The sequence below is a fragment of the Lygodium microphyllum genome, chromosome 22 (genome assembly GCF_053477565.2).
Source record: "Lygodium microphyllum isolate KBCC chromosome 22, Lygodium_microphyllum_v1.1.10, whole genome shotgun sequence".
NCBI lineage: Eukaryota > Viridiplantae > Streptophyta > Polypodiopsida > Schizaeales > Lygodiaceae > Lygodium > Lygodium microphyllum.
The window spans coordinates 56,365,846-56,388,370 of record NC_141156.1 but is presented as its reverse complement, the minus strand read 5'-3'; the positions used below and the strand labels follow the sequence as shown (position 1 = coordinate 56,388,370).

Genomic DNA, 22,525 nt, shown 5'->3' with positions numbered 1-22,525 from the left:
CCATTCTTGGACTCTTGGCCCATTGGCTGATGCATCCATACACTAAGAAAATGTGGACTAGTAGTATGGGACGTCAATCCTTGGCATATGATCGTGACCTAGGGTATTGCTAGCTCTTAGGCTCAAGAGTGAGCTTATTTGGCTCTATGACTAGGAGATGAGTATGATGACCAATCCCTATTATTCATGGATATGGCTTATGTCATGTCTCATATGCATGTTCGATCCTAGGGAGACGACTTAATAACCCAACCCAAAAGCTAGGTGTTAAACTTATCTTACTTATTGGTTGACCAAAAAATAAAGTTTTATAATTTGTAATATGCTTTTTTCAAAGGTAAATCTATATCCTGCCAAGCCTAACAATACAAATAGAAAAGAAAGACTAAAGCTTGAAATTTTGAATAATCATTTAAAGAAATGAATCAAATTTCTCGTTTTCAAGGTAGCTCATAACACCAAATCTAAGAGGCAGAAGTGATTAGCCACCAAGCAAGGAGGTATACCATCACATTAGACATTAATAATAAACAAAAAGCACGTGCAATTGTGAATTTTCTTGCTTAAGTAGAATGTATGAGAGGCTTGATTTGCAATGTATAGGAGTGGAGAAAATTATGATATCCCTTCAATATTTCTGGCCAATATCCAAGGTTCTCTATTATTGAAAATCTGGTAGTATTTTGGGAAACAAACTGTTTCTTCAGCATGAAGGCATGCTGTAAAATTTTCAATATGCGGTTGAGCTTTACAACAAGTAAAACAGTGGCTAGTAATGATTTTTGAATTCAATAATTAAATTCCACCTTAATAAATGTGTCTGTACACAATCAGGCAAGACTCCCTAAGTATAGATTTTTCCAGAAGACCATATATCAAAAACTTTCTTGTTGTTTTAGACCTACTATGAGTTGCAGGTTTCAAGATTGAGATTACAATCTATGTAGATGAACATCAGACTCTATCTACTGGAACCAAATGCTTCAAGACTTTTTGTTTAAATAAGAGCTAAGCTTTTTGTGCTTCCGGGAAGAAATCCTTACCAAGGTCTTGGTTCTCTCGGTCCCAAACTTAATATTTAATACATTTCCAAGGGGCTCATGATGTGTCTGGGAGAAAGATGAAGACTGTCCAATAACTTCCTGGTGCTGTAGACTGGCCATCACCATTGCCTTCTCTCTTTGTCTCTGCTCTCTGTCTCTCAGCCTCCTTAATTCACTTGCCATTGCCTCTTTAGCCTTTTCAGCCATTTCTGCCTTGTGCAATGCCTGTTTCAGAGCCACCTTGATGTCCTCCATATCATCATTTGCTGACGCTATTTTCTGCAACAGCATCTCCCTCACAGCTTCAACTTGATCTATAGCAGAAGCTGCCCTATGATGGGCAAGCTCCTCAGCTTCTCGTGCTTTCTTTTTCAAAGCTTCGTAATCCTCTTGGGAGATGATTACGTCACCACCATCTACTTTTGAGACACTATGCTGCAGTAATGAGGATTGGTCTACTTCATTAGCCTCAGCCACATGGATCTTGTCTGTAGTATGCCGCAAAGTATTCCCTACAGCAGTTTCCGGTTGCCCAATAGGCTTATTCTCAGTACTCTGAACAGCCTCAGCTACTTCTTCTGTATATCTGTCGTCTATTTGCTGTAAATCATACATGGCCCGTTCAGCATCAGTTCTCCCTCTTAAAGACGCCTCCTGTAATGCTTCATTTTTGGCCTTCGCTTCTGCAGCCTCTGCTTCAGCCCTTTCCAATGCCTTTGAAAGAGCTGTAATTGACTCCATTGCCTTGGCCTCTACTGCTGCTACAGCAGCTGTCAGCTCTGCTCTAATTTTTGAAAGTTCAACTTTTGAAACATTTGCTGCTGCCAATGCCTTTGCTTCTCTGTCCACCAACCTCGTCACACCCTGCTTCAATGTTTCTGACTCGATGTGAAGTAAATCCATTATTGATGGAAGGGAAGTCCTGTTTTGTTTTGCTTTCTTAGCTGCCACAGCTTCAGTAAGATTAGGAATCTCCTCCAACGAACCTGTCCTTTTGGTCATAGTGCTTGATACTTTCAAGTTTGTCAAGATCTCTGTAGCCATATTAAGCAATTTGACTTCACCATCCTTAACAGCCTTCATTTCTCCCTTTATCCTTAGTGATTCATTCATCATTGCTATGAGTTTACTTTCAAACTCCTTGCCCATTTCACATACTTCACTGCCATTGTGACCTGATTTTTCCTTGTTTACTTCTGAGGACGCAAGCTTTAATACGGTAAGCCAGTTATTTAATCCCACAACTTCTGCAGTAACATCATCTCCAGTTTTTAACATGTCATCTATGACATCCAAATCTTTTTCAGTCTGATCGAAAATGGCATCTTTCTTTGTCAAAGAAGCCAGAAGCTCCTGCTTCAAGACTGTTAGCTCTTGTCTTGCATACTCTATATCTGCAACTGCAGCGACATGCTTCTCATTTATGACTTGTAGTCTTGTCTCCCAAGAAGCATATTTGTCATCTGTACCTGTAGCAATAGGTTCGATCCTCTTTCCCTTAACAACAGCTCCAGATCGTTCACTTGTAATGGCCTTACTCTTAGCTGAATTTTCTAGCAATTTCCTTGCATCTGCCAGCTCAATCAATGCATTTTCTTTCTCTTTCTCTGTTATTGCTAACCTTTCTCTCGTTTTCAGCAACTCTTCTTGGGTGGAGTGTAATTCGGCACACTGGGTAACCCTTCTCTGCTTGTCAACCATAAGAACAGCGTTAGTAAAAAATGATCATCCTCACAATTTTGCTATCAGATTTGCTACAGTGGCAAAGAACAAACACTGAAAATACCTCATGAAGTTTTGATTTTTTGGGTTCAATTTGTTCTCCAAACAAGCTCACTGCGGCCCTAACAGACCCGAATGGAATGGTAGTGTCTACTTCTGCCCTCTCCTCCTTCAAAGGCATTGCAACAGCTTTTCCATCCAACATCATGGTCATAGATTTTTAAAATTTTCAAGGTTCTGCTACGTAATTCTAGCTATCCCTGCAGCGAAAAGACTTTTAATGATTTCTTTTATCCTCTTGAAACATACTGATACAAATACACACAAAGAGTTTCAGCATTTACCGATAAGCTTATGCATAGAGCTGGCATTGGCTGTTTTTACACACCACGCCTTAAAAGACAAGTGCGCCATCAGATTGTAAGAAATAGTGCAGCATGCCTATGAATTAAAAAACAGGGAAAGGAATGCCCTCAAGACAAGACATTATGGTAAAGTGTGTATAAAGAAAAGGGCATACAAGAACCAACACTTAGCTACAAGAGGCTATGTGGGATTTATTAGTACAAGAGCACGAGGAAACATAGTTTAAGGAAGAATAGTTTAGAGGATTAAACTGTTTGTAGAGGCTTTGTTAGCAGCCATGTGTGCCTTGCACAGTCATCTCCTACCTGTGAGCCTCAATCTGAGTCAAACAGGGACATTCGGAGCTTTGACACTGTGTGTCAGTCATGTCATTTGTTTTGATGGAGGCGGCAGTTCTGTTTAGAGCATGCATTTCTTTCTCAGTCAGTTTTAGGTGTCTACACTAGCAAAGGATAGTTTCCAGCCCTTTCCATTTCTTAGTGACTGGAGTGCTTGTTCACACCAGGCAGGAGATGATCTGGTTCAGTATGCTGCAATCAGCATTCGGTACATTCCCTGATCAGGCCAGCCAGTTTTTGGCTTGTCTGCTATATATGGCAGTTCGAGTTATTGGCTGCTATCATTCTGCTTTTCAGGTTTCCAGTGCACTCTGACATCTTATGGTGCTTCCATTTGTCATCAGTGTGATCTGGTGTCCTCACTAATGCTTGGGGATGCATGCAGGGACTGATCAATCCACCTTTGTATTCAACTTTCATTCATTTCAGTGCAGATTTCTCTTCTTTGATTGCAGTCTCTCTTCCCTTCTCTCTCCATGTTCATGTTCTTTTGTTGTGCACTTTCACATGGTATCAAAGACTAAAGAGAGGACTTCGAGGTTCTTAGAAGAGAAGGCCATGCTTAGCTTGCTATTTGGAGCATACTTGTCACAAAGAACGAAAATTTTCTGCCTTGTTCAAGCCTTCTACGAAAAGTGTGCAACATCTATAATTCCTTTTGCAAGGTGTAGCTTCTTTTCTCCCTGTTTGGTCAGGCTGACACCAAAATGCAGCAAATTTTTGTGTGCTTGTAGGTCTATAAGAGCTATGGAGTTCCACTAGTTCAATGCTTTTGATGACTCAAATGAGGAGACCATTCAGTCTTCCTTTGGCAAGTGGCTAGTTCAATGCTTTTGATGACTCAAATGAGGAGACCATTCAGTCTTCCTTTGGCAAGTGGTCCCATCAATCAAATCGTCACAAAGAGCAATACCAAGATCAACATTTAAAGCCATGATCATCTAGAGATCGACACTCTGATAGATCAAGAAGATTGGAGCACCCTTCTCCCCCTGCTTCTGTCATGGGGACGTAAAATTTTGAGATGCTTTTACCTTGCCGATAACATTTGATTAAGTTATTAATCAAATGTGCAAGGTTGTTTAAGCACATGTGATACACATGGCAAATATTTCATAGTAACAAACCAAGGACCCTGAGGATGCAGTGGGTGTCAACGGAAAAAGTAGTGATAAGTTATGCCGACTGGGTTTTGTTGGCCAGTTGGAATCAGATTGGACCCTAGGATAGTGGTTTGGCCAATAAGTGTCAGCGGCGGTGACACTAGGGACTAGCATTAATTAATGTCAGTCTAAGGGTCAACACAGTTTGGGAACCACTTCAAGTTGCAAATGGCCTAGCCAATTTAATTATAGATGGGTACATTTACTTTTGGGCAAGCTCAGAAGGGTTGAATTTAATTTTCAGAATTATTCAATTCTGAAAATCAATTAAATGGCTAGATAATGCTACAAAATGGGTTTAGAAGGCTGCCACTTGGCAAAAATGCCCATGCAAGACTGAAAAACGTTTTTGGAGGCTGAAGGGAGAGATTTAGTTCATTTAGGTTGAGGAAAAGAGCGAGAACAAGCTACTAATGTGAGTTTTCTGCTATAGAGGACCTTCTGGAGGCTGGAGCAGCAAGAATCAAGCCATCTGATCCAAGCGACAGCAATTATGGGACCTTCAAAGCTGGCAACAACTGACTGGTGTAGGCACAACAGTTTGAGACCACCTCGCAGCTAGCAACAGCATTAAATGCTGTTTGGTACAGATGACAATCAGATTTCAGGCCTTTTTCATGTGAAAATCAGAAAAATCTCTCTTTTAGCACTCTCTCACCTTCTCTTGTGCTCAATCATTCTCAGCATTTCTCAACCTTTTGGATCAAATTTCAGTCAAATTTGGTGGACAGCAAAGAAATCTCTGATGTAAATCCTAAAACTCTACAAAAAATAGGGTTTGACAATCACCTTGGGACCGGTGCCAATTGGTGAAGGCATCGTGCCACTGAATTCAGCACCTAAATTTTGTATAATTGTCAGGGAATTGTGCTAGCCCATTCATCGTAAATTGGGTTGGGGTAGCATTTGGCCAATTGTTGGTGGTTCCATTTGTGCAAGTCCTAGGTGAAAAATCAAGGGGCAAGTAGCCCAAATTGATTACTGATTGTTGCTACAACAAGGGGCCTTGGAAACAGAAAAAGAGATTGTAAATCTCAGCTTGTACTCATTCCATTAGCAATCAAGTTAAAGAAATATCGAAAGGGACACCAGTTTTGGGGACAACAAGGTGCCCAAAGTCCAAGACTATTAAGGTAATTTGTGCATTTCAAGTTATGTTCATTTGCTAATTGTTGTAATTAAGTGTTTAATCAGGGAATTACCACCCTTCTGTACCAATTTACTTACCTCCAAGTTTCGAGAGACTTTTCTAAGGAAAGAGCTAGGGTTGATTGTTTCGGAGCACAAATACTAACTCAAGGAGATTGCCACTAATGGATCTAGCCTTACTAAAGCTTTTACCACAAGTACGGGAGGGGGCAATAAGGACAAGAAGACCAAGAACAAGAAAAAGAAGAATAAGGAATCTTCTTCGAGCTTCGATACCAATTCAAAGAAGCCTAAATGCGCACATGGTGGAAAAGATACCCATTCCAAAGAGAAATATGGAAAAAAATACTTGCAACTTCGTCTAGGAATGAAGAATAGAGCTAAATCATTTGAGCCTTCCTCCACCTTTGCTCCAGTCGTTACTCATCAATCAATGATCCTCACATCCATGAGATGGAGAAGCCTTCTTCACTCGTCTTGTCTTCCCAAAGACCTTGGCTTATTGACAATGGTGCTTCGAGTCATATGACTCCTCCAGGAGATTTATTGTAGGATCTTTATCTATCAGAGGTAGTTTCCACATCCACCATGCCTACTTTCTATGAATTTGAATGTCAATTGTTGCGTTATGCACAGTTGTTCAATCAATTTCATATGAATACTACCTCAGAGAGGGCTCTTGTTGCTCATTCTCAAAAGGGGCAACAAGGAAAGGGTAACTTCTACTCAAAAACAAAATCAATCCAAGGATTCCCAAGGGAACTCCCAGTCACAACTCAAACTAGGGTGGCACAACACCAAAACCTAAGTCTCAAACCTCCGCCCCTCAATCGGGCAACCCGAGGGAGGCAAGGTGATGGCAAGGGGCAGTTTAAAGGTCAAACTCATACTGCCACTAAGCCATCTTAGTCGACAACATTCTCAACTCCAAAGGGCTTGTCTGACTGGTCTACAGAGGCCTACATCGTCTCCATAGAGACATCCAATGCAAGTCTTGTGCATATCTATGAGTTGCCTCCCGACAACGTTACTGCAGAGGCCCACTCGTCACAGCTGAGCACTTCAACTCCTGTTTGGATTGTGAACAGTGGAGCTACCCATCACATGACTCCTATAGAGGACATCTTCTGTACTCGAGCCTGTGAAGAAAACTACTAGGGTTTGCATTGAGGATACATAGAGTGTACGACCACGACAGAAACACAAAGAGACGGACACAAACACACAGGGCAAAACTCAAGCCCTAAACACAAAACTCAAAACTCAAACACAAACAAAAGAAGGGAGAGAGAGAACACAACTCTGAAGCGAATGAATGCTGTAAATGAATGTAAGAGTGTACAGTGTCCTCAAGGGCAGAGCAATGTCAGAGTGTGACGTCCGTCGGAGACGGATCCCAAGTCTGTGACCACCAATCGGAGTGCAAGAGTGCTGAATAGTGAATGGCAGCAGGCTGGTCACCAAAATGCAGCAGTCTGGAGGCTGAAAACTGGTAAATGCAGCAGTGTACCACCGATCGGAGGCTGGAAACTGTGCACAGCCTGCTGTAAACAGCAGGCTGAAAGAGTGTCTAATGTGGCTGGCAATGATTGGATGATCAAATCGCAACAGATGATGTCGTCAACAACTGACGTCAGCATCATGGATGAAGGCATCAACAGCAGGAGCAAACACGGATGGAGTGGCAGCAAACTCAAGGGCTGGATAGCCATGTGGGAGGAGGCTGATGGCTGAAATCTGCATGGAGTGAAAAACCTGCACAGACGGAATGAGGCTGAATGGGGGCAGCCTGTCTATTATAGATGTGGAAGGGCGCCCCAAAAATTAGGGTTTCCACTAAACTCTCTCGAACCGCTCCTCGTTTTAGGGTTTCCATTGAACTCTCTTGAACTACTCCCCGTTTTAGGGTTTTTACTCTAAAAGAGCATTTTTACTGTGTTTTGGGGCTGTTTAAGAGACTAATCAGCAAGTAATGCATATTTTAGCTCAACAAAGCCCCTGCAGCCAAGCAGGTCTGCACAGGAAACAACTCCTCAGTCAAGATTTAGGCTCAAGGTTGCATCAGTTTTGCCACTCACAAGGATCCGAATCTAGCTTCGCTGGACAATGTATACCATGTCCCTCGGCTTGGGGTAAACTTGTTATCTATTCAACAGCTTTGCTGGTTGGGGGTCCTTAACTCTTAAACTAGTTTAGGGATTGCTCGCAGTGAGGCATAGCCTAATGGCCTATACCACATGACACACTTTCTGACTGAGCCGACAGCCGAGGGCTCCATGTTCCATAGCTTCCAAGCATTAGCCACATCTCGAGAGCCTACAAACGATAAGCGCCTTTGGCATTTTCACTTAGGGCATCTTGGTTATGACTCTCTTCATGAGTTGTCACGCCGTGCGCTGGTTGAGGGCCTTCCACGCTTGAAGCTAGCTCGAGATGTCTGTAAAGCATGTCAGCTTGGGAAGCAACATGATACCCCATTCCCTCAGTAGTCCACACATCATGCTGAGGTGCCTCTTAGATTGATTCATGTTGATCTTTGTGGGCCGACATCCACTGCCGCCTTGAATGGCGCAATGTACTATGGATGTCGAGTGCCCTCCTGAATGGTTATTTGGAGGAGGAAGTCTATGTGGAGCAGCCGCCACGTTTTCCTTCAGGAAACCCGAGGGATAAGGTGTTCCGCTTGCAGAAAGCTCTTTATGGGCTGAAGCAAGCACCACGGTCTTGGTTCCACAGAATGGACGAGTTCTTACAGAATCAAGATACCATTCTACCCCTTATGACCCGAACTTATATGTTCAATCTACTGCAGAGGGGGTCAGCTATATCCTGCTGTACGTTGATGACCTACTTATCATAGGCTCATATTCTGCTACCATAGCAGAAATTAAGGCCAAGCTTAGTGCTACCTTCGAGATGACAGACCTTGGTTTGTTATCTTATTTCTTGGGGATGGAGGTAGTTCGATCAGGGGACTATATTTTTGTGTCACAGCAAAAGTACACACTTCAGCTCGTGAAATAGCACACTTCGGATCAAACATGGCCATTGGCCATGCATCTCGATCCTACTGTCCACTTATCAAAGGATACCCTAGGTCGGCCCTTTGATGTACATACCTATCGATCTATTGTAGGGAAACTTCTTTGGTTAATTCACACTAGGCCAGATTTAGCTTACTCAATCAGTATTTCACAATACCTAGGATGTCACATTGGATTGCATGTCTTCGTGTGTTGCGTTATATACAGTGTACTTATTCTTATGGCCTGACATATGGTTTTGGTTTATGTTTGTAGGGGTACACTAATTCTGATTGGGCAGGAGATCCTGACACCCGGCGTTCCCATGGAGGCTACCTCTTTACCTTGGGCACAGCCCCCATTTCGTGATCCAACCGTAAGCAAGAGACGGCGGCGGCTTCCACGGCCAAGGCTGAGTATTGGGCTCTTTTCGATGGCACCATTGAGGCCATCTACTTGAGCAGCTTACTAGCAGCACTTCATTTTCCTTGTGACTCTCCCACCGTTATCTATTGCAACAACCAGAGTGCTATTGCCCTTGCGAGCAATCCAATCATCACCCCACGAACATGGCATGTGGAAGTCCACTTCCACTTTTCTAGAGAGCAGATTGAGCTAGGCACTATCCGCCTAGAGTTTGTGCCTTCATTAGATAATTTTGCAGACATCTTAACCAAAGCAGTCAACCAGCTAGTTCTTTAGTACTACGTGCTACCCAAGATCGGTTTGGGTACACCCTCCCCTACTTCTCCAAATTGACAAGGAGAGGGTGTTTCCCTCTTGCTTTTCCTTCCAGTTTGAGAGGGGGCGGCTTCTTCTCTTGATAGTGATAGTGATGATGCTTATAGTATTTTTAGACATTCATTTATTCTTTTGTATTGTATTATGGACATTTGTAACTTCATCCGCACTGTCAGGATGATATGATTGTAAAAGGGTGCTTGGACAAGTGAACAATTCCCCTACGGGGGCACTGTCCAAGTGGCACCTATGCATTGCATTTTGTGTGAGCATGACATCTTGCATCTCCCTTTGCATTACCCCATGCATTGGCATTCTATTCATGTAAACATGCATTTGTGTGCATTTATCCCTTCTCGGTCTTTGGAATTGGTCGACTCTGGATCCACCATATTTGTGGCATTGCACTTGGCAGTCTCCAAGGCAATCTTTCCCTAGCTTGCTTGTCTTGCTTGCTTCACATATTTGCTATACCCACACCTTAGCTATTTTCCTTCTTCACCGACACCCAATAATGGTAGGGATAGTATGCTTGTTTTGTGAAGGCCTCGAGTCTAACCATCCCTTATCACTCTCCTGTATTGGGGCGCGGATACTCAATAGGACGAAAACTAATTTGCAACCCTCATTTAATGCTAAATCTATCAAATCTAAAAAGCTCTTTTTTTTTTTAAAGTCCATAGCTGATTCCATCCGCTTTTGTAGGGCTTGGTAGGCCACTGGGTAGCCAACGAGCACCCTTTGTCCAATGCCCTGTCCTCTCTCGGGTGATCACTTGGGCTCCCTTGGTAAGATAACCATCGTCTCTGTAGTCTTAGTAGGCCACTGGGCAGCCGGCGCACACCCTTTGTCCGATGCTCTTACTGCTTTCGGGTGGGACACCTTGGGGTAAAATATGAAAGAAAAGAGCTTGGCTAGCCTTCATCCTCGTGGTACCGTTGTTGGATGTGAAAGAGGATGTTGAGCTAAAAATGCATTAGCTTTACTAAAACAGCCCCAAAACATGCTTAATTAATGAAGAAACCTTGTTTATTTCAAAGAAATGCGTTTCTAGAGTGTCTGTGTCCCATAAGCACAAACCCACTTGGGAGGGCCCAAACTTTCTATAAATAAGTATGTTGCTCTCCATCCCTCAATCTCGTTATTGCAGGTTTTAGGTGTTTTCAACTTGCTGCCCACACCCCTCTCACGGAGGACATCGCAATCTTAGCTGTCCCATGCTCTCATCTATAATTTGGTGCCTGTTTGCAAACCCTCCACCTCCCGTTTGCTACTATTTCCAGCCAGGCAACTGTTGCTAACCACCTCCACAATTGTCGTACAACCTGCCACGTCAGCATACTACTGCGTTTGTAGGCCCCAACTGCCGCCATCACAATTTTCTCTCTCCTGTTTGCTGTCACCATCATTTTCTCTCTCCTCACAATTGCGTTTGACAGTTTTCTCTCTCCTGCAACCTGCATTTTTAGTATTTTTCTCTCTTCACATAGGTTTTAGTCTCTCTCTCTCTCATGCACTATCGTCTACATTAGATCCAGCCTTCCTTGGCTACGTTTGTTGGTGTTCGACATCGAAGACTGCCTTGTTACGATTCGAGATCCATTCTGAATACGACACACTCTCCAGCTTATTACCCTTGCCCTGATCCTTGAGATATAGGAGTTCGAGGTTTAGTATCCATTCACTGCATAGTGTGTTTACTACATGAGAATTGTATATTTAGTAATCATATCATTTCATTTATTCACTATGTTCATTGTCTCTGAGTCACCCTAACCCTAACTGTGTTCTTTTATCAGTTTGTGCTTTATCGTATGATTGTTATTTGTGTTTCTATGTTAGGATATTTCTTTATATCTAGCATAGGCTCAGGCTCGGTACCAACAACAACGAGGTCCCAAAGTCCCTGAGATTCAAGCACTTATTGCATGAAGTTTGATCAAGTGGTAAAATTCGAATCGTTAAAATAAGTCTTATCCATGAAGGCATTTTTGGCTGTTGCACAACAAAAGTGGTAGTGCTAGAAGATGGAGAAGGTCTGTAATGGGTGGAGGTAGGGTGAATAGGAAGAATAGAGTGGGGAGTGGAGTACACTTGGAAAGAAATAAGAGTACCCACCATGCATACGAGAAGTGTGCATAGCAGATCCAAATGTAGACATGGGCAAACTGAATATGGGCATGATAACTACTTGAGGAGCCCAAGGTGGAGGGATAGGGACATAGAGCAGAGAATGGAAATCCCTACGCAAGAGTGACCCAAGGGATGTGGGACGATAGTCCATAAGCAGAGGATACATATCCCTACGTCTGAAAGATCGTGTGGGGGATTTGTGAGTGTCCAGGGATAGCGAGGGGAATTCCCATCACAACCATTCCAGAGTGGAAGGATGCGGTAAAGTGGGAGTATGTGAAAGGTACAATGTTAAAGGGTGGCATTCCCCCTAACAATGCACCTAGAGGTGGAGTGACTAGAGTATAGGTGGATGGTGGGATGGAGAAAGAGAAAGTGTTAGGAGTGGAGATGGAAGATCCAACCCCTAGTATGCTTTGAGGGGAAGTGGAATGTAATCCAAGATTTTGGAATGAAAACATGAGTAGATCAAAATATGGAGAAGATAGTGGTGAGATGGGAGGAAGTTGAAAAGTGTGGCTTACTTGCTCAAATGAAACAAATGGTAGAGATATACCTAATTACTCATCTATTAAAGTTAACATACTAAAATAGGGAAGGATTTTGCCTCATATGACTCAAAAGGATTATACAAACCTGACACAATGCCTGGCCGAGATAAAGAAGATGGATCGCCAAATGCGCCAAATGTCATGGTCCCTCCAAGATCAAAGAGCCCAATCTCACCAATCACACCAATCAATCCAAATGGAGTAGTAGAATTCCTTGGAGTATAAACTTGATTGCATATGATGCGCAAGTAATCCTCAAACTCTTCATCTGTAGGACAACCAAAACAAGAAGAAGAAGACCGTAAAAGTAAAGGTGTGTCTACCTCCTCCTCGAGACCATAATGCCCTCTCAAAGCCTCCAATGATGGAGAAGCCTCATAGGGCATCATACGATCCGAAGAAGAAGGTGTCTGATACATTATAAATCAAAATCGAATCGTGTGGGAGTCTCACATAAAGACTAGTCTCCACAATCACTGCAAGATACTCTTTAGAAGAGCACCGGCTCTAATGCCATGTGAAGATATGCTAGGGTTTGCACTAAGGAAACATAGCATATATGACCAAGACTGAATACAAAGACTCAAATAGAGAGAAGCAAAACTCAAATCCTAAACGCAAAATGCAAAAACTCAAAACTCAAACATAGAGACAAACACAGAGAGAAGAAACTCTGAAGTGAATGTATTGTTGTAAATGAATGTAAGAGTGTACAAAATGCCCAAGGACAGAGCAATGCAATATCGGAGAGTGACATCCACCAAAGACGGATCCCAAGTGCAGTAACCACCAATCGGAGATGAGAGAGTGCTGAATAATGAAGGGCAACATGCTAGTCACCAAAACAGCAGTTGGAGGCTGAAATCTAGTAAATGCAGTAGTGTACCACCAAAGGAAGGCTAAAAACTGATCATCCAAGGTAGAGAACTATTAGGCAATAACAGAAGAGGTGTTTCCCGATGTAGATGGCCTACTAGACAGCAAAAATGCAAGTACTACAACAATCGCCCAGTGGGAAAGATGGCAACAGCCTATTGCCTGGAACCACATATTGAAAATGCAGGCTGATCAAGTGCTATGATGGCTCGACAGATAGTGACCTCCAAACAGCAAGGCGATGACTGAAAACAGGCTGCCTAGGGCTGGATAGTGATGGGCTGCATTCAGTGATGCCTGGACAGCATATGGTAGGCGGCTGAAGGTTGATATCTACACAGTAGAGGGAGAAACCTACACCAAAGGATGAGGCTGAATCGTGGGCAGCCGGTCTATTTATAGATATTGAAGAGTGCCCTAGAAAATTAGGGTTTTGGAAGACCACTAAAACTCTCTCGAACCGCACACCAAATTTGTATCTTTCATTAATTAAGCGTATTTTGGGGCTATTTTAAAGATGCTAATCAACTATAAAGTGTATTCTAGCTCAACAGTATTAGCGATCCTGTGTGTCTTGCTCAATCATCTCCTACCTGTGAGCCTCATCAGTCTAAGTCCAACAAGGATATTAGGATCTCTAACATTGTTTTTTCCATACATTTCCATACGGCATATTCATAAGGGTACAAAAGTATGATTGGAGTACAGTTCAGCCCCATTGACTAAACCATATGTACCCCTAATTTTATCTTTAAAAACCTAAAAAATGAAGATTGTACACATTTTTAATCTTCAAAACTTATATCTTCAAACTAGCAAATAAGATTAAACTTCAAAGCATCATAATCATAAATTACAATGTCACACAGTTACACGTTCATTGTTCACATGTTTCATGAAAACATAAAGTCTCAACATTCAAAAGTTAATAACAAATATTATTGAGGGAAAAAGTCAAGTATGACATTCCCAAAATTTCCACTCCCATTTTTTTCATACCCCATGTCTACTAAACTTTTCCCACTCAGCCTTTTTTCTTCCAAAAAATTCATGTCATTTTTTCCATACCCTACATTTGAAACAACTTTTGCCACATGGGAAATTTGCACACCCACACATGGGAATCCAACCATGAGCTCTAACATTCTATCCATCAATCATGTCATTTGTTTTGATGGGGGAGGCAGCTTTGTTTAGAGCATGCATTTCTTTTTCAGATGGTTTTAGGTGTGCTCCCTGGCAAAGGATAATCTCCAAATCTTTGCATTTCTTTTTCACTGGCTGGAGAGCTTGTTCACACCAGGTAGGAGGCAATCTGGTTCAGTATGCTGTGATCAGCATTTTATCGGGCCGCTTGCATTATTTTATTTTTTTAATGCAAGTCTTCCAGCATTTTGGCACATCCCCTGATCAGATCAGCTAGTCCTCTTCCAGTGCTTCCATTTGTCATCAACCAATGCCCTCCGTGATGCTATAGGCTGTTTGCAGGGACTGATCAGTTCACCTTTGTATTCAGCTTTCATTCGATTCAATGCAGATCTTCTCTCACTGCAGTCTTTCTCTTCCCTTCTCTCTCCATGTTTGTGTTCTTCTTCCGTTGCGCTCAAGGAGTGTGAGTGGAAGGGGAAGGATTGGCTAGTTGTCTTCAGGGTCAACTAACCCTAAATTTCCCAGCCACGTACCGATGGGCTTGTCCTGTGCCTAAGTTACTTGTGACGTGTGGACCACACCTTCTCAACCAAAACTGCTAAACATGAACTTGAAAAATGGAAACTATAGGTAAGGCAAAATGCCATCATAGGCTTGGGGTGCAAATACCAACAAGCTTGTCGGTGCTAGCTCCTAACTTCTTTTTTGCAAAAGAAGATCAAAAGAAAATACAACAAAGTACAAATGCTCAGCAACCTAGCTTGAGATGAATGCAAATTGAATTACACAATACAAGGCCTCTCTAATAGGTCTAGGGAGGATGAGGGGAACATGCCATGGTGGAGGATTGCCACCACTGGGGTTTACCATCCTATAGGTGAAAAACAGACTATGGCAATCCAAAGTGTGAAGGCACTCTAGGTTTGAAGCAGCCAGGTCCTATTTTATGGGATTCAAGGCCCATTGTGCACATTATTATGTACTGTTGGACTTTAGGCTGGTTGTCAATGTATTTGTACATCGGGATAGTGTAGGCTGGTGGTATGGGATGCCAGCTCTTGGGATGTGTGGCCCCAAGCTTGGGGGTGATCTTGTTTGGCTCTTCCTTTGGGCGGTGAGTTTGATGTCCATTCCCTTTATGATCTTTATCAAGGGTGCAGCTTGTGTCGCGTCACATTTGTAGGTTGGATCCTAAGGGGACATTTCAACTGACCTTCTGAGATATCATATTTTTCTAGCTCATTAAACAGCCCCAAAAATACGCTTTTGCTTTTCATACAGCACTCCAGACTTGTTCAGGCTCCAGCATGTTCTATAAAAGAGACTCAGTATGCACACCACTCTCCATCCCTTGATTCCTCATTCCCACAGTCTATTACCATCAAAGACTCCATCATTACCATGAACTCATCATTCGCTGCTTCTACCACTCCTTCAAGCTGCCACTCTACTTCCAGTGTTGTCGCCTACTATCTATCCTAGAGGTGCCACCTCTACTGCCAGTCTGCCTCCTACATCTACCTACCGTCAACCTGCCTAGAGGTTTCCCTTCCTGTTGCCAGATGCTCCACATCATTGGATGAGCTGTGTTCTCAAATTCAGTCTGCTGTCGACAGTTATCCTGCCACATGGCACCCAGCTGCTGCATCATTTATCGACTGGACCTGATTTTTCTGTTGGACATCATCTACACAACTGCATTTTTGCTGCTACTGCATCCACAACATCAGATTTCAGCATCCTTCATCTTCGACTGGCTTCGGCTACCGTGGCTCATCACCCTTAGTTCTAGTCATCCTTGGTGGTATTGCTGCACTCAAGTTCCATGTACAGAGAATGACACTCTCCATTGCTCTCCCTCAGCCGAGTCCACAAAAGCCGGTGGTGTTTTCTCTGCTCCTTGAGCACCTGCACATCTGTATTATCTTATTTATTTATTTCATTTCCACATACATAAATTCATCAAATTCTCCTTTTTTATGTTTTGTATTCTTGTCATTGTGTTTTAGCCATGTTTGTACACTATGTTTTCTTTGCAAACCCTAGCGCAACTTCACACCCTCAAGAAGGTCACTGCCCACATTGGGATCCCTTCGGCATCACATCACCTAATGCCAGCCATGAGATGCTCAACTACAATGTGACACTAAACGGCATGCCTGACTAAATCAATCTCTACCACAATGAAATGATGCTGTTTTCCACCCTTGACAACTGAGTAAATCACTTATTCTTAGTAGCATCACCTCCATTTGATGCACAATGGCATGAAGGTGTGAGCCTATCTTGGTGCACTCTCAACGCTAGGTACATTTGACCACCACTATATGGCTCACAATAGTAACCATCGTAGAAATCTCCACCATGCGCTTTGGGAGTCCAAATCGCTCAGAAAGGATGACTGGCAAGTCAAGTTGGCACAGCACCAATGATTTCTTGTCGAATGTGCCACCACTAGCCCTCCAAAGTCAAATGATATCCAAGTCACTCTCTTCTTTAAGGAGTTGCCACCAAAGTATTTTCACTTTTTGTAACAACCCATCTCATATTTGTGAAATTTGGTGCAAGTTCTTTTGTTCTAAGCTTTTGCACCTCAAACATACTCGATTGATGGCATTAGGAATCAAGATCAATCCCAAAATGGTGCAAGTAGTGCTTGATTGACCTATTCCAAGGACTATTAGGTATGTGAAATCTTTTCTAGGTTTCACTCAGTTTTCCACAAACTCGTCAAGGACAATGCTTAGATTGTTGAACCCTTGAACTTTTTGCTCAAGGGCATCCAGAGTAAGAAAAATAACGTTAATCTAGCTATTGTTAGGACTAGTGAGCTCGATTTCATACAAATACTTGCTATTATACTATAGGTGCCACTTTGTATCAAGATGGCCAACCTATTGCATTTGAGAATCTTAAGCTTACCAATGCCTAAACACATTACACTTCTCAAAAGAAGGAATTTTTGGCAATCATCCATGCACTTAAAATTTGGCATCGTTATTTGTATGATGCCCAATTCATTATTTAGATTGACCACCCTGCACTGAAATTCCTTTGTGATCAACTTGATCTCCATGACCAAAAGTCGAGATGGATGAAGCTAATGTTGAGAAATGACAAATGATATATGCTCCAGGAATAGATATCGTCAATCCCATATGCACAGTGAGGAGAGTGGAACAACCCAACTTCTATAAAGCATTGTACTTGACTATCACTTTCAAAATGATGAATACAATATTATGATGCTTTCCTCTTTCAGTTAGTGTCATTGTCATTGTCAGTCTAATACACAAGATTTTCTTTATGAGTGCAAGCTTCCATCTTGGAACCTAATTCACTTGTGTAACAGTTGTCTACTCATTGTCCATGTCAACATGAATTTAGTCTTCACCTTCCAACCTCCATAGCTCCTGCCATGCTCTAGATCCAACATTTTCACAGCTAATGCAGGACTTTGGCTTTAAGATTCATTACAATAAGGATACAACCAATGAGGTTACCAATGTCATTTGTCAAACCCTTGAAGTTAATGCTTTGTTCTTTTCTAAATTCATCCGTGTCCCCATTATCAGCTTAATAAAGCTAAACAACACAAATAAGCGGGGATATTACATCATTTAAAAATTATTCATAAAAAGTGTAGTATCTCATGAATTTTGAGTAGATTTGTCACATATGAATCAAGTTCATAATAATCTAGGTCATGGTGAATAAATGGGCAAAGAGGCTCGATTTATCCATCAAAGATGATTATTAAAAGCCATGAGTTGGCTAGTCTCTCTACCTAGCATCTTATGGTTTGCCCAAAACAATAGTCAATAATTGTGATCCTAAATTCGATGGCCATGGCAAACTGTCTTTTGGAAATCAAAGACTCAATCGTTCATTTCATCCTTTGAGCACCCAAGATTTATTAGTTCGATAAGTATCAGACACCATCGGACGTGACAACCCTGGAGCACCTTGAGACAAATGGATAGATAGAGAGGACAACTCAAACCATGGAGGATATGTTGCATGCATACGTCTCCCGTAGACAATGTGATTGGAGGTATTATCTTCCGCACATTGAGTTTGCTTATAAGAATGCTAAATATTCAACTACTGGGTATAGCCTCATTACATTGATGTATAGTAATGAGCCGAAACCACCAACTGTCATGAAACTCAAATCTCAAATGGTGGATTTTGGGAAATGTAAGAGTAAAGATCCATCCTTAGCTGGTTCCAAGCATTTGTGTAAACAAGGGCTTTAGACAGATGCTAGCTAAATACCATAGTATCCAAAGAAGAATGCCAAGGCGCTTGAGGAAAACTATCTGCTTTAGATAAATAAGTTCAAAAAGCATCATTAATCCCCTAGTCAAGACAATGAACAGACAAAGCTACCTAAAGAATAGCCTCATCCGCATACCATGAAAGATCCTTACCATCTAGAATAATCAAATCTCCCCTTATAAACATAAAAGACATTAGTATACTTTTATATGTCATAAAATCCTCGAATACCATTCTGACCACCTCAAGACTCCAATCTATCCATCCTGTGGGAGAAAAAGATACATGGCAAACAACTTACTACAATATGCAAGCCTCTATTGACAATAGTGGGCCCAGAAAGAATGATCAGAAGGAATAAAGTCCATAAATTGCTCAAAAGTAGTAAGGAGCAAATCCATGCAAGCTTGCAACCTTTCAACCTTAGCATGAAACAAGGGATATAAGGAAAGGGTACCAAGGGGGCGTTGCAGCTCGATATTTTGGATAACTCCCTATACATTGTGCGGATCTAGGAGCTGTTCAATGCAAATAGGGCCCCCCAAGCTCATTGAACCGGCCCTATTGACACATAACACAAAAAGAGGGTGTTCAATAGGCTCAAGGATGCTACTCGCATTGTGCAAGACTTGCACTTGCACAATGCAAAGGGAGGGGGGTTGTCCAAGATCTTGAGGTCCCTCCTTGCATTCTTATGAGCTATTTGAAAGAACAACTAGGCAAAGGTGAATTGATTGTCCAAACGAAGTCCCTTGACTGAAGGTGATTGCTCATTACTTTCCACTCAAACCCAACTCGGTTCTTCACTATTGGACTAAACAATCCCATCAAACTATTTCCAAGTATATAGTAAAGTGAAAATTTCGCCTAGAGTTGGAGGGAGGCAATCTAGTAGTCAATACATTCATTAAAGAGTTTTTTTCCAAACTTCATCTTTGAGGAGATTGTTGACAACAACAATCCTTCATAAGGGGGGAGTTGTCACATTCTTGGACATCCAAGGTGCCAGCAACATTGGTCACAACCTTAGGTCATAAAATGGCTGTTGGAATGCACTAGAAACCCTTTAAAATTAGGCCCATTTGTGCACATCATTGTGTGATTGCAACTCTTGGACGTTAGAAATTAGATCCAATGGCCGATGCATCTATACACTTGAAGTATAAGTGCTGGTGATACAAGATACCAATCTTGGGATGCAATCATGGCCCGTAAGTTGCTGGCCCCTAGGCTTGGGAGTGATTGGATCTATGGTTAGGGGGTAGATCTAATGTCCATCCCCTTTATGGTTTTATCTCATGGGTATAGCTTGTGTTGTGTCTCATTTACAAAATGGATCCTAGGGAAACATTTCACTTTGATATCCATTTCACAACAACAGGGGAAACTAGTGAATGGGTAGATGAATAAGTCTAACAAGACTAGTGATGAAAAAAGTAGTCCTCAATCTAATGGAAAGCTTGAGTGGCAAAAAATCCCAAAGAAAGATAGGTTACGTCAACATGCAAAAAGACTAGCCACTTTGATGATAAGTGTCATTCACAAGCCGAGGGCATTGCCCAATCCCAACATTCTAATCCTCCTAGGAGAGAGCAATGTTGCACCTCCTTGGCAATTGATAGGGGGACCTTGAGCAAGGGACATGCTCATGCACCTATTGCTCACCCACTGTACCTGCAATATTCACACTAATTAATAGAGACCAATTGGTCATGTGACATATAGACATCCCGCTCAACCAACCCCATTCTCGAATCAAAATTTGTTGTCTAACTAGTCCCCTTCCCATGGACTTTGGCCTCAGCCGCCACTTGCCTACATTGAGGTTGGTGTAGGATGACTCTTTCGATTCTACTACCACATTGCCATCTCCTTTCAGTGCACGGTCAAAAGTGGCCAAGCCCACTTTCCTACATAACCTTTCGGTCTAGAGGATCGTCAAGCGTTGTGCCTCCCTTGGTTCAAATGCATATGGCACTAGTCAAGATGTGACCCCCCTTTCCTCCAATGTACCTTCAGATGCCCATATGACTCATTTGGGTTTGCATTCTCTCTTTCTATGACCCCTCTTCCCATCTGCATATCTTTGAATTCCCATAGGACTCGTTCAAGTTTATACTCGTTCTTTCGCTGCACATTCTTTCTCTTACTCTCTTGCAAACTTAAGCTCGGCTGCTTTGAATCGTGGGTCTTCTCCTTAGCCTTTTAAAAAAGGCGGCAACAGCATCTTCATTGAAGTAGAGGTATGTGTATCCTCAGGTCCAATGCAAGTCCTTATGCTTGATTTGCGTCCAGTTAGGGACTAAAATTGGGGAGACGTACCGGTTTGGCTGGGCTAGAGACATGGATAATTCGGCACTCCCAAGTCAGCTTCTTCCTTGGCTGAGCTTCACCCTCTTGGACTTGCATAGAAGCTTCCCTCACAACCACCGAGAAAAACCAATTTAGGGGCCTTAGCAAAAGTTTGATGGGACGTTTATCCCACCCAAAGCTACACACGAAGTTCGAGAGCCTGAATTTAGTAGAAGCAAATACATGGAATAACTATGATAATTACTATAAATCCGTATATAGACAGAAGCAGTAACATTTACCAAGCAGAATAACATTCTTGGAATTTGTTAGCAATAGCTACGAGCAACAGCTTTAATGAAATTGCTATGAAGCCCTATCTGTGATTTTGTCTGAGAAGCTGATATTAAAGTGACGTACTTGGAACGCGATGTCAGTAGTGCTAATTATGTCAGATAGATTCAGATGGATTCATTACAGAAGGCTGTGCATGAATGAAGTTGAAATTCTTCTTTTGAGATCAAAGAATTATGGTAGGGTGGCCAAACAAGAAACTCCATTATTCGCAGAAACCAATAGAAGCTAATGAACTTGGATGCAAGAGACTATTGGGTAACCGAGTTTTGAGTGATCTAACTGTCTGAATAGAAGCTAATGAACTTGGATGCAAGAGACTATTGGGTAACCGAGTTTTGAGTGATCTAACTGTCTGAAGTGGCACAAGAACCAGCTTTCTTTACAGAATTTTATTGAACCCAGTTCAGAAGCGACAGACGATTGAGTAACCAAATCTTTGGCGAAAGCATAAGGGTACACTCACAGAATGGCCATGCGAGGTGATGGTGCAGAGGGAGCTGGCAGATTGAATAAGGAATGGAGAAGGAATCGAAAGCAAGCCCGTTGGCCTGTGAGAGGAGGTGCCGAAGCTGTTCTCCGGAAGACATGATGCCTGTCTTCGAGGTACACGTTCGCCCAGAATAAAACGAAACCAGCCGGCCGTTAATTCTCTCGTCCTTGTCATATCTTTTGCAGATTGTATGATGTTAGTGCTTTTAGCTTTGTCGTTTTGCCACATTTATTCATTTGTTTATTTTTAATGTACTTATTATTCCAAGGCTTTGGGGAGTTGCCACAGAGTAGGTCATCACCCCTCCAAAACCTTCTCTATTTGTTCTTCTTCTTTTTCTTTTTCTTTTTTTCTCTCTCTCTCTCCAAGGCTTCTCCCAATGGCTAGTACTTGGATAACCCATCTTATACTTCGCACATGACCTCGTGTTGATAGTAGCCGACTCCCCACAAGGGCTACATAGACATCCAGTTGTACTATATACTCTTGTGCATATGCACAATTAGGGGACACTCAATCAATCTTGGCAAGACCAAGGTTATGGTGTTTAACACTTCATCGCTATGGATCAGGAGATCGTCTTATTTACAAGACCTACTTTCTCTCTAAGAGAGGCAGTAAGAGATTGGACTTACACGAGGATATGCATCACTTGGAGGGCTAGAGAAGACGTGCTTACACATACAAGTTTCACGAGCCTCACCTAAAGCTCTGGCTATTTGATACTTTAGTTACATCCACTCTTATATAGAGAGAGGGTAAGAGAGGATTGGGGGAAATGAGGAAAAAAAAGAGAGGAGTGTACTGCCAACTAGTTGTCCTACAATATTCACAAACTCAGATCAAACAAT

The 22,525-nt window shown here is 42.2% G+C and overlaps 1 protein-coding gene across 5 annotated transcripts; it reads right to left on the bottom strand.

Moving 5' to 3' along the window:
* Positions 1-693: 693 nt before the first annotated feature.
* On the bottom strand, positions 694-21,825 carry LOC148017177 (WEB family protein At1g12150-like). Of its 5 annotated transcripts, none has more exons than XM_087663348.1 (3): positions 21,648-21,825; positions 2,830-2,954; positions 694-2,729 (listed from the first exon to the last, which is right to left on the bottom strand). In XM_087663348.1, the coding sequence occupies exons 1-3, from the start codon at positions 21,769-21,771 to the stop codon at positions 984-986; spliced, it is 1,995 nt and encodes a 664-aa protein (XP_087519474.1). In that variant the 5' UTR covers positions 21,772-21,825; the 3' UTR covers positions 694-983. The 5 variants fall into 5 exon arrangements, with proteins under 5 accessions (XP_087519474.1, XP_087519479.1, XP_087519477.1 ...); XM_087663353.1 differs by lacking the exon at positions 21,648-21,825 and adding an exon at positions 20,858-20,964 and having other exon boundaries at positions 695-2,729; XM_087663351.1 differs by having other exon boundaries at positions 696-2,729; positions 2,830-3,025; positions 21,648-21,767.
* Positions 21,826-22,525: the final 700 nt, after the last annotated feature.

Coding starts and splice junctions, on each gene's coding strand:
- LOC148017177 (XM_087663348.1), bottom strand. CDS start 21,771: ATGTCTTCCGGAGAACAGCTTCGGCACCTCCTCTCACAGGCCAACGGG. Junction 2,955..21,647: donor TCACCTCGCATGGCCATTCT/GTGAGTGTACCC, acceptor TGGATGGAAAAG/CTGTTGCAATGCCTTTGAAG. Junction 2,730..2,829: donor AAAAATCAAAACTTCATGAG/GTATTTTCAGTG, acceptor GTTGACAAGCAG/AGAAGGGTTACCCAGTGTGC.